Consider the following 13,002-nt stretch of genomic DNA (forward strand, 5'->3'; position numbering starts at 1 on the left):
ATGCTTTATCTCATAGAAAAATCACACTTTTTTTTTTTTTTTCCCTCAAAGAGCAAATTCAAGCATTCTTCTCATCTAGAAATCTATGGTTTTTGGCATGTAATTTTTGGTATATGTATATACATTTCATAAAACTGTTAAATACAAGGTTTGACCTTATGTTTTTTAGCCATGCATTTTGCTGTATCTTGGCCCTATATTATCACAAATTCCTATGCAGAAGGTCTACAACCATTAGAGAAAGCTAATTTCCAAACTCTAGGAAATCTGAACAATAATTAGAATTGTTTTGAAGCAATGATGTACTATAATCAGTACCATTAGTCCAGAAGTAAATAAATAGTTCTGTATTCAGAGCAGGTGCAGAAACAAGTACAATAAATAAAATCTAGTATATATTTTGCAGAATGCAGATAAAACAGATTATTGAATGGTTGTTTATTATTTCATTTGTTTTTCCCAATAAATGACAGAAGGATTGTTTGGAGAAACAACACAAGAAAATGTAATTAAAGATTATATTGCATGAAAAAGAAAAATAATTAAAATCCTAGCTCCTGCATCTGAGTGTTTGAATTTGTAATGTTAGTATTCTTATAATGAAGATACTGGCAGAAGCTCTTTCAGTTTTATAACATTAACTTATTTCACTGATACCATTCCTAAGTGGTTCTTTCTACAGCATTTATATATGTGTATGTACACATACATATATGCATACATGTGAATGTAGATGGATAGATATATGTATATATGCATGTACATATATACAAATATATGTATACATATACTGTATTCATATACAGTAGCACAGACAGAGTTATCTTATGAGAAGGATGATTTTGCTCCTAAAACACTGAAATAGATTTGGTTTAAATTTCAGCTCAACTGCTACACACCACCGACTTCTGGCTGTAAACTATAGACAACGGTAGCTTTCTTTCTTTTATTCTTTATCTTATCTTTTTATCAAAGACTTCTACGATGTGATATATGCTATCTGGGATGATGGAAATACCATTAATAACAGATATGCTTGAAAAATAAAATAAATTGCTTTCTAAAGATCATATCTTGAAAAGATGCTTATATAGTCTTAATGCTATATGAGCTTAGTACTTCATAGTTAACACTAATTTTAATACATACTTGAAATGTAGCATATGAGTAGCTGTTTCAAGATCTACCCCCAAATTACTCTTTGTTTTTTAATGTATTGTATTTTCAAATAGGCATCAACAAAATAGAAACAAATTAAAAATAATTCAGGTAAAATTATTCTACCTCTCTTTCATCCATCTTCAGCCATTGCTTGGGATCATCCTCAGTAGCTAGGAAAGCAATCAGATCTAGGGCAGTAAGCCTTGTCTGACGTCTGGATGACACAAAAATAAGAACAGGCTTGGCTGGAGAATGGCTCCGAATAGCTGTTGAGAAAAACAGAACTTTAGGACTGTGACCTTTAATGACAAAGCAAACAAACAAACAAACAAAAAACAAAATCTAATTTCTCTTTGTAATACCTACACAGCTGATACACTTCTCTGCAGCTGATATACAGCTGAAGGTATCCACTCTGTTCTGACAGACAGATACAACAACTAAGATGAGCACACACCATTGCTGAATCAAAAATCATGTAACTGCTTAGCTGAATCTGAGCTAATTTGCCCTGCTATTTCAGTGATCACTGTAATCTAAAGATTTAAAAGAATAAAATAGAAAAAAAAAAAAGCAAAAACAAATAGCAAAACCAAACCAAAACAAACAAACAAAAACAGAAGCTGGACAAGCTTCCTAGACTTGTGTATTTCTCTATCTCAGCCTAGGAAGTATGTTATGTTTTCTAACCTATTAGGATACGTCTTCTCAGGCTAAATGCCACTGAGGCCCAAAACTTGCTCTTTCTGCCTGATCCTGTGCACAGACTGTATAAATTCATGTCTGCATGCAAAATACCACTTCAATCTACCAGAAAAAGGTATAAATGGCAGACCTTTGAATAGCTGCTGTGAAAAGTGGGCATAATGGTACAAGGGAACTTTGTTTCTGCTGTTTACTTATCAGTTTGATATATTTGAACCAATTACGTTTTTGAACCTCTTACAAAAACATTTTCTTGCTCTGTCCATGTTTGGAAAATTTCAGTTTGCAGCATTTTATTTCACTTTTTTAAATGATCTTAGGAATAAGAATTGCAATGGGAATGTTAAAATAATCTTGACTACATCAGGTCAAACAAGTGAGGAAAAAGCCCTCAATAAATCATGTCTACATTTTTTTTTTAACATCAACAAGCACTAGAACTATAAACCTATAAACAGTACTAGAAGCATGAACAGTTGTATGTACTTTGGATACACTCTCTCAGTCTGTTATACAAAATCAGTTTCTGTTTTCTCATACAATTCTCATTCTACCAATTAATTTTATGCATTGTTAATTTCTGAGAACCATTTCATATCCACTATCACATATTATTCCCAAATCATGGATACTACCCTGCATGAGCTCCTGCATATACACACACCATACATTTGTGAAGTTATTGAAATAGGATCATTCATGTGTTTTTATACCTTTCAACTATATATGCCAATACATCCATATATTTTAAAACCCCAGCATCTAATGAATTTCTGTTGCTTCTGGAACAGGTGTGGCATAACAGCCCAGGACAGATTTATTGTTCATTAGTGTTTTTGTACAATGCTCTTGTGGAGGTGTAAATAATCTGAGCTGTCAAGATTGGTCTCTAGTCCACAATCAATACTTTGCTTCTGTCATAAGGATAATTAAAGCAGCTAAAAAGTCACCTCACAAATGCCACCTCACAATCAACAGCAGTTCACATCACAAAATTTATACTGGAGGTTATTTTTAATTGATATAATAAATATTCCTTATGTAACTCAAACAAAACATGTTCCAATAAAATATTGGAGTTTTTCTTAAATCTATCCTGCATGCCAGTTTTGTTGAGAATAAAAAAATTGAAACCAGAAGCATATCTGGATGCACTACAAATTTTGAATTTTATGGCTATTGCTTTGAAACTAGCATTACGTGAGGTTAGTCTGACTTACAACTTCTGTTCACAATTTTTTAATGCTTACATGCAGCCGTACATATGAAAATACCTCAGCAGATTAATAATATGAATGGTTTTATTACTTTCTAAATTTCAAATATTTTTACACAAATGTTTCTTTATGGTGTCAAACACTAAAAGAAAACACATTTTATTTCCCCTTCATTAGCACTAATTTTATTCTTCTGTTCTAAATACACCAAATTCCACTGGTATATGTTGCATTTGCAGCACACTTTATGATTCAGACAAATAGCTTTGGGTCATTAGCAGAAGCAGATTCTCCCTATACATGCCAAGAGTACATACAGTAACACATGTTGTAAATGTGCTGCAAATGTTCTGTGTAAAGTGCTCAGAGACTTTATTTCTGTTACATAAAGAAGTAAAAGGTCTGTGAGCTTGCTTACCCTGGAATGCAGGTTTGTTCATGCTTGCCATGCGAGGACAGTAATGCTGGCCAGGGAAGCCCTGAATGTGTACCTCTAGAGGAACTGGACGTACTGAAGGTCGGAAGTTGAAAAGACCCATCTAAAAGAAAACATTTTTACAAGTTTAATCTTGAATTACCTTATAAATTGCTATTTCGCTTTTCTGCAGCACAAATACATATCCATCTTCTGAAACGTTTTTCATACCTGATTGATATTTAGCCAGTCAGCAAGATCCCTGGCATTTGCCAATGCAGTGGATAAGCCAACTACTCTTACAGGCTTCTCTGTGTGAGATGAGATGAAATTTGTTCGAGACACAATGACTTCCAGTACTGGGCCTCTCTCATCCCCTGGTAGATGTGAAAACCATTGAAAAACAGAGAAAAATAAAAAGTTCAGGTGTAAAAATAGTATTTTCAGGTCATAAGTTCAGGTCATAAGCACAGTTTCAGGTCAAAAGTGTTTTCAGATCATAAGTACAAGCAAAGTTCTTCAAATTTAGCTACAATTCTGATTACAAAAACAAAACAAAACAACAACAAAAAAAGCAAACAAATAAAAACCATGCTTACCTAGCAGATGGATTTCATCTATGATAAGAATGGAAACTTTCTGAACATAGCTTCTGTTCTGCCAGCTTCTGCTGACACCATCCCACTTCTCTGGGGTAGTAACAATCAGGTCAGCTTGGGCAATAGCTCTCATATCAGGAGTCACATCTCCTGTCAACTCCACAACCCTGTAATCAAGATAGGTGTTTTATCAGACTACATAAAACTGTCTTTTTGAAGCTTTAGAACACCTTAATGTTCAAACATTAACTCTTAAACTCTTAAAAGAGAGAAGAAACAAAATTAAACAAAGTAAGTTTACTGTTTCTGGTCAGGATTCTAACAGGATTTTCAAAGCTGTTTTCAGTTAACAAACCTGTCTGTTTTTCTAGCAAATACCACGTTAAAACAGAACACCACTCCTTTGCAATACTATATGAAAGGAAGAGGGTGAATATGAGTCCAAAACCATCTATGATTCCTTTTTCAAAATGAAGATCATACAGGAATATTAGTATGATATAATATGAATGATAACATCCTGTTAAAGCCAGCATAAAAGTTTTCTAAGGCAACTAAGTTGCTGCTTGCTGTTCCATATAGATCTTTGGTTTGAACAAATCTGGATTGTAGAATATCTGCATTTGTTGGTAAAGTTCCATAAAGAGTAGAACTGAAATTATCTTGGAGCCATTTCTGGGAAAGATTAGCCGAGTTTTTCTGTTTACCTTATAATCCTTTCAATTTTCACAAACACTGAGATGATGCATCATTTTAGACTGAATATAATGGATTTTTGACATTTTTACGATACACCTAATAAAAATTCCTCAAAGTAATGTGTATCTTCTTTTCAACATTTAAGTCACAAATATTGGAGTCAGTCTCAAAAAGAAAATATTACCTGAAAATATTTTAAAATGATGAGGTAAATAATTTATCCTCACACACCATTAACATAACAACACAACAATAAAATAAAAAAGAGATATTGCCAGTTAACAAGTCACTGCTATGTTAATAGCAGAAATCTCACTGGTAATTTTGTGTACAAAGGGTAGTACACCCTTTTATTAAAATCTCTGGTGTTTAACTTACAAAAAAGCTATATATAGGCGAGTGAAAGGTGAGTGCATCCTACGGATATAATTTTTAACTCCCAAAACTATAACTTTAGAAAGCATTAACATGACTGATACACCTCATATGTCATAAAGAGATGGCTAAACTCCAGCACCTGAGAAGATCAGTAAGAAATTCATGAGGCCAAAGAATACAATTATATTCTGTATTTTATATAGGAAAGACAATATACGAATACTGGTATATAGTTCATGCAACTTCTATGAGATCTTTCATAGCTGAGACATCTAATAAATGTTTATTTTGAATTGCAGTTTAAATTTCCAAAGACACTGCAGACAGAATTCTGAGCTTCATATTTGCTATACTGGCAAGTAATGTGAATGAAAATAGGTGGATATCAAAGTGTATCCCTTTTTTACTTTTGATTTTGCTTTTACTACAATGACTTCTGATAGCTTTTTTTTTTTTTTTTTTTTTTTTTTAACTTTTAGAAATTTGAAGCATAACATACAAGCAAAATCTATTTTGAAATACTCAAAAGTATTCTGTAGATTTTATTCATACTTGATGAGCTGTTCTTTTGCTTCTCATTTCTCTGATTAGGTAAGGAGAAACATACTTTTTACCAAGTTTTTCTTCAATCCTAACTTTCCAGTCCTCAATTCTCTCACGAACGAGTGCTTTTAATGGTGCAATATACACTGCCTGAAAAAAACAATTACAAAATCAGGTATTAAACAAGATATTTTTATTCAATTGTATTGATATGAAAAAAATATTTTATACTTTCTTAATACTAATTTCTAAAAATTGAAGTGTTTATTAAACCCACTTATATACAAAAATATATCAAATATCAATACCCACTTTTTTTGATATCAAATATCAAAACCCACTTATATACAAAAGGCCATATTTGTCGGGACTATAAAATCAGGAAACCTACATTCTAGAACAGAAAAAAAAATCATAATTTCCAGCAAGTAATATCTTACCTGATTTTTAGATACATTGTTTAATTATTTAAACATTAACAGTTAAATTATAAAGCTGATTATTCTAAGTAAATTATCATACTATTTCTCTCGAAGAAGCTCACCCTGCAGGGGAGAATACTCTGACATAAATTTATTTACAGATTCATGGTTAAATGTTTTGAACCTTTAAGGTCTGTTATATTAGTTTCTTCATCTTCAAATATGAAGAATTCACATACATTAATAAAGCCAGACTTTCAGCTTTCTTAAAACAAACAAACATATATATATACACACTCATTTAATAATTGGCAATGTTGTAAGTCTAATACATAAACTTAAGATGTATCTGAGTCTTGCTTACCACAGCCTGACATAACAAATTACAAGAAGATACTAAAATTTCAAAGATGAGTAAGTGATTTATATACATGATTTTAGTTAATTTCAAAGGTTATTCTTTGACTAAATCTTACAGTCAGATATAAATCTATTTTCCAAAGACTTTAAGGCTAAAATGTGGGTACCTAAGACAGGATGTCTGACTTAAGGTACAGCCATATGTTCACTTTGAAAACAAAATCGCCAAAGTTGAAATGCTCAGCTTTTAGGCACTTTGTTTTAAGAAATAAAACACAGGGAGAAGGTGGAAGAGAAAATTGGCTCATAGCAATTAACTACAATTTATTTGTTTCAATAAGGGAGAGACTGGGATAGTTGTATTGACATGGAGGGGAACTAATACCTGTAAAACAATACTACTACTGCTAGTAGAAGATTAAAGGCTAAGCAAAAAAAAAAATTAGGAAATGAAGTAAGTATGGAAAAGGAGAACCAATGTCTTTACGGCAAGATTTCAGATTTAACTCTAGTTGCACACTGATTAGTACATAAAGTTGAAATAAAAGCCTAAGCATTTTATAATCTCCAATTAATACCGATAGGTATTGGAGAAAGCAAAATTCAGTTTGCCACAGTCTTCTTAGGCTTTTGGACTGCTGAAAACATACCTACACTAAATGATTCTTGTAAATCTATTTTACAAACCTTTGATGTGGGATACTTGTTAAAAACTCTAAAGATGGCTAATTCAGCAGCAACAGTCTTTCCAGAACCTGTAGGTGCTCCAAGAAGAACATTACAGTCTGTGTGATAAAGTGTATGAAATATCTGGGTTTGGATAGGATTGAAGTGTGTGAACTTGTAGAGGACTTCATATTCTCGATGTCCTAAGGCTGTGACAGGCAAAGGCTGAAGATCTAGAAGCTCTACAAACACAAAATAATCATGAGTGCATGACAACAGATGCCATCCCATAACATAGTCACTCTATTATGAAGGTAAAGATATTAACCGATACTTCAGTGGAAAACTTAGACTGGAAATGGCTTTACCTAACATCTCATATGACATAGAACCCCCATTGGGACATTGTTAATTTCAATGAGGAATAATGAAAAATTGATTTTATAGCTTTAAGTATTTCTTGAAGTACTGTAGTTAATATTCTGACAGCTGTGAAACCAGTCACTTGCATAAATTAATCTTTTTCTTAAAACTGCTTGCTTTCTTCCAGTAGTGAAAGTGAGTAGAGAAAGTGAGCACAGTGAGTTCTAAACTCACTGTATTAGACTACGTGTATATGTCCAGCTTCTTATAACAACAGAATGTAGAGTTGGACTACAACAGTCTGTATATTTCAAGAAAAAAACTCCATCTAGTTAAGAAGTTTCTAAATTGATGGAGTAATACAAATCAGAGGAATACAAGTAAAATTTACAACTAATCCTTAAAATATGTAATTAAAGACATAATCTCAATAAATAAACAAACAGCCTTTTAGTATATGACTCTCAGTATAACTTGAAGGCATCTGCTATCCAAACAATTAGAGATTGTGGAATCTGGGAGATGATATATATAACCAGATTGGATTTGGAATTCTACCAAATTAAGGAGACTGCAGTGATTCTGCTATGCAGATGCTTGCTTTGAAGTTGGTTGGTGTTTTTTTTTTTTTTTTTTTTAGTGGCTGGAGGTCTCATTGTCTTTTCAGGGTGCTTTACATTAAGGTATGATATGGGAGTCATAAAATCTACTGAGGCAACAATGCCTAATATTCTTCACATGCTTTTCCCTGATACCTTATGGCTGTTTTATCATTCCCACTAAAACTGATTTCTTGGGTTCTGCTGAGGAGAAAGAAGGTTTTCTGCCTAGCAGGGCCTCTATGTACTTCACTGTTGAGTGGGAACCAGATGGGAATTGAAATCAATTACCATAAATCCTAGAGGCTCCATAACTGGTGATGTGTAAATATCTTTCTGTTTCTTCTGAATAGTAGTCAGTGATCAGTCAATTAGATAAAAAGGTTACACATGCTTTTCCAGACAGCGTAGGTACAGTATAACAATAGCTAAACACTTCACAAACACATGTGAATTTATGCATGCCAAAGGACAACATCGTATGAGAACTGAGTATTTCTGAAGGCACTCACTTCACAGACTGCTAGATGAGCCAAATGTAATTACAGTGGAAAGGTTTTACAATGACATCAGGCACAATGAATGTATAAAGCAATTTATGTATCCAGAAAAAAAGAAGCAAAACACAAACATATGCTTCTGTGCCAAGTGTTAAAAAGGAGGGGGAGGGGAAGGCCATGGCTTGAATGAGTTGAAATTAGATGTTCAGCACTGTAACAGTGCTTGCAACAAAGCATTCATTTTAGAAAAGTAGTAAAATGTTGCATATCTTCAAAATTTGAACTGTTCTTTTCTTTGCTGAATACCACTTATAACACAACCATTGACCCTAAGATAATTTTGATCCAGTCCAGAAGAAATGCAATGCTAAGATAAGACATATTGTAACACAACCTAGTATTATATGACATTTTCATTTTTTCTATGGTTTATAGTGAGCTTGTAGTAGCAAAAAAAGCTGGTATGACGAGCTAAAATAAGCTGCTTTTTATTCAGAATTTTAAAATTTTAGAGAGCTTTAAAGTTAGTGAAAAAATAGTATCAATAATATAAATAAATGAGAAAATGAAATACCGTATACTTTTCTCTTATAAAAAATGAGTTAGAGATTTGTTGCATTATCATAAGGAAAATCAATACAAACAAGATGAATTGAAACAAAATGATCACATTTGAAATTACCTGTGTGGGGTGGATGCCTCTCTGGAAGAATCAAGTGTTGAAAATTTATGATGCACACAGCTTCTGCTCCTAACCATCTATCGGACACAGCTCGAATGTAATATTGAGAAGGCAGAGGTTCGAAAATTGGGATTGTGAACACCAGTAGTTGAGGTTCTTTAGTAATAACCTAATGCAAACATTGTGTAGAGAATAATTACTGGACAGACAAACCAGTAACTTGAAAAATCATACAGTTGGCCTCACTTTCATAATCATTACTAACACAAAGCAATAAAGCATGTGTGCAACTCCAAATGCAAGATATTCACATCCATTAAATATTTCACCACTGACAGTGGATTTTGCTTCCATTAACTTCAAGGTACAAAGAAGGCTAATTCTCCATCCTTAACAGACAAAACCATTACAGTCTTTCCATTTTAATCTGGAAAAAAAATGTCCCACCAAACAAGGAAGAGAAAAAGGGACATCTGAGATTAGAAAACATCTTTGTAAAAGTCCAGGCTTAAAACAAAAAATCTGAAACTAAAAGCTGTGCTGCTGCTTTTCAAATCTTATTAGCTCAAAATCCTGTTTGGCCTTAAAACTTTCCATCTCACTAACTTTACTTTTGTCTTGCTATGAGATTCTGAATCCATTACCTGCTTTTTTTGAACGATGAAGTATTCTGAATGATAAATGTGATCATTAGTAGGGTCTTCTACCCAAATCCACCAGGGCTCTCCCACAGTGCCATGTACCTTTAAGAGCAGAAAAGATAGCTTTATTATAGGGGTAATGAGGTTCTCAAATTTTGACAGGTATATCAGGTATAGTTCCAAATGATCTAGGCTTACAAAGGAACATAGAAATGAGAGACAAGAGCAATATAACACTTCTAATTAATTTGTCTGCTTAAAGACCATATTGCAAGAAGAATTTGCTTAATCTGTATACAATATAAATGGACACAATATAAAAGCAACTGAAGCTAGTTAGTGCATCAGCTGTCTATAAATAGACCAAACTGCCAGACTTTCCTTCAGGGCTGTAAAAAAGGATGCCTTCTTTTTCCTCCTTGTACTTCTGTCTGTTGATTCTGTGTACAGAAAAATTGACTTTTGCTGTCAGTCAGAAACATTCTCATAGTAAAAATTGGACTGCATTCTAACATTCCTCTCTCTTTGCCCTCTCTTCTAGAAACAGATTCAGAACACCACAGTTTGATCCACTCACTGCTATAGGTTAAGTGAGAAGAACATAGACAAAGCTGGCTCTTGATGAATTCCATGCCATATGTTAATACTTTATTTCATCCTAGATTTTAGCTTGCTTTGTTGTGTACCTGTAGTCTTAATGAGTTATTTTGTAGTGCCAGCCACAAAGGGTAGCTATTTGGATTACTCAGTCGAGAATTTTTGTTTCTTTGCCAGAATCAATTACTCATGTTCCAGTGTGCCAATTTTACTTAAATATCTATCTAGGAAAAGGAGAAAAATGCATAGTAAAGTAGTATGGAATTCAAACTATTAAATGAGCTTATATTACTGATGTTTCTGATGAGGAAGGTATAAAAACAATCTGAAGGTGAAAAAATGTTGGCAGATATAAGGAAGGCTATGAAATTCAAAGCTCAGAATTTTTGTTATCAATGGTAAGAGCATCTTTGGAGAGTCCTGTGGAAAAACTGCATGGGGAAATAGGTTCAAAAGTAATGATTCTCAAGAGCTCTGGAGAGTTCTCAAGAACTGACGTGTACCTGTATTTTGGGCAACCATTGCCTAAAACTGCATGTTTGATATATGACTTGGCTAATTAATAGTAGTTACATTATTCTGTATTTCTGCTGGACTCCTCCTGGCTGCAGTAATGTTTGTTTGCTCTGTCTAGATATGTTTAGAGTCCCTTGGCTCTGGCAGTACAGTAAGTAATTTTCCACTCGGATCTGTCTCAACATTTACCTTTTTACCTTGCCTTTTCCTTATAAAGCTAAGTCCAAAATTCATGAGACTGTTCTAGAATTATGTATCCAGGTAAAGAAACAGTCTAAAAAAGTCTAAAAACCATAAAATGTTAGCTAAGTGAGTCATTTCAGTTAAGCATAGTATTTACGTTTTTAATATTCTGATTTTACTTGAGTATTTCCATTTTTTTTATTATTATTATAATTAACTTATTATTTTTGGACAGCTAGTTTTTGTATCATTTACAGCCGTACCTATAGTTTCTGACAACTGTCTTCTGAACAGCTTGCCAGGATACTGTGTGATGATGCAGAAGCAATTTTGGACTTTCAGTGGTTGAATTGAAGAGGTAGTTATTCATTTTTAGTGACCATTATATTTTTAACAACTTTGTTTTTCTAAAGAGATAGAAGTTTCATTTACTAAACAAAGAAAGAAACAAACAAAAATCACAAGAAAAAAAAAAAATAGCTACCTGACAAAAAAAAATCAGCAAAAAAGTATTGGGGAACTTTCCAAGTTTTGATGAGTATCAATTTACAAATACTACAAGAGCTCCATATGTTGAAGAGACAAGATACAATATTTTCAAAGCTAGGAAATACTAGGAATACTATGTCAAAAGGTCATTAGTTTGTCCAAAGCTTGAGCAAAAACCTGTTTTCTGAACTTCAGTTCAGAGATGACATACAGGAGTAGAATTCTGTGCAGATCCCTTTTTGATTTGTAAAAATCTGGAAGAATCTAAATTTTGTAGAATGAAAACAGACTGAGAAATTACTTTGTATTAATATGAAGATAGTTTAATATGTCTTTAATAGCATTTAGGTAACATGGATAAAAGATTGAATGAAAAAAAACTGTTTCAATCCTACCAAAAAATACTTATTATAATTGACGCCAGGGACCCATTAAAATATTTTTGTAATAAATGCAGGTAGCAAAAAAAATAATACTTAGACTTTAACCTCCTAATAACACACTAGTTTTGTGAAGCTTCCAAAATAAAAGTAAAAGCCTTCAGGCAGGGAAAATAAATTCCAATATCATCTAAATGTTTATGGAATAAAACTCTAATTTACTTGTGATTACATTAAATTTGTGAGGGGATTTTTAACTTATTTTTTAATAAAAGATACTTAGTAGACACCTTTCAGAATGATAATTTCTTTCATCTTCTAAGAGTAGAAAAAGACAAATATTTTATGTATGATGTATGTTTGCCTTCTTTCTGTAGAATGTTTCAGAAGTAGCAGCAACAATACAATGCCCCCATGTGGACATTTGCATTTCATTTAGATTTCTCTTAAATCTATTTCTAATTAACAGATTCTGAATGAAAGAGTATGGGTACATGTGTCCAGTTAATACAACACCTTGTGTTTAAATGTTCACTGTAAAATGTAAATGAATATAATTCCAAACATATCTCTGCTTTTCTGTTCAGGCAAGTACAATTCAGAAAAGACACTGATGTGAATATACATTTGTGAAGCCATGGAGAGCAACAGAACTTGGCATACACGAACTGTATTTCAAGGTTTTATTTTCTGAGTTTGACATTCATTCACAGTTCAGAAAACCATCTGTGTCTCCCTTTCCTTTGCTCTCCTTTTTGGGCATATAACCCTGTGGACAATAACTCAGACCCAGTACAAAATCAAATCTATGTGAGATGCTATTAATATTCCAGTATTAGCACTTCCTTCAACATGTTATAAACATGGCAACCTCATTACAAATAATG

The 13,002-nt window shown here is 32.9% G+C and overlaps 1 protein-coding gene across 3 annotated transcripts in view; it reads right to left on the minus strand.

Moving 5' to 3' along the window:
* ASCC3 (activating signal cointegrator 1 complex subunit 3) overlaps positions 1-13,002 on the minus strand; it is a 280,258-nt gene that overhangs the window by 65,542 nt on the left and 201,714 nt on the right. For all 3 annotated transcript variants that reach the window (XM_032184137.1, XM_032184135.1, XM_032184136.1), the window contains exons 23-30: positions 9,954-10,052; positions 9,310-9,478; positions 7,187-7,407; positions 5,782-5,867; positions 4,098-4,264; positions 3,730-3,875; positions 3,502-3,622; positions 1,285-1,427 (exon numbers count right to left, since the gene is read on the minus strand). In XM_032184137.1, coding sequence (XP_032040028.1) covers positions 1,285-1,427; positions 3,502-3,622; positions 3,730-3,875; positions 4,098-4,264; positions 5,782-5,867; positions 7,187-7,407; positions 9,310-9,478; positions 9,954-10,052 — 1,152 coding nt within the window. The remainder of the gene's footprint in view (positions 1-1,284; positions 1,428-3,501; positions 3,623-3,729; positions 3,876-4,097; positions 4,265-5,781; positions 5,868-7,186; positions 7,408-9,309; positions 9,479-9,953; positions 10,053-13,002) is intronic.

The sequence above is a fragment of the Aythya fuligula genome, chromosome 3, assembly GCF_009819795.1.
Source record: "Aythya fuligula isolate bAytFul2 chromosome 3, bAytFul2.pri, whole genome shotgun sequence".
Taxonomy (NCBI): domain Eukaryota; kingdom Metazoa; phylum Chordata; class Aves; order Anseriformes; family Anatidae; genus Aythya; species Aythya fuligula.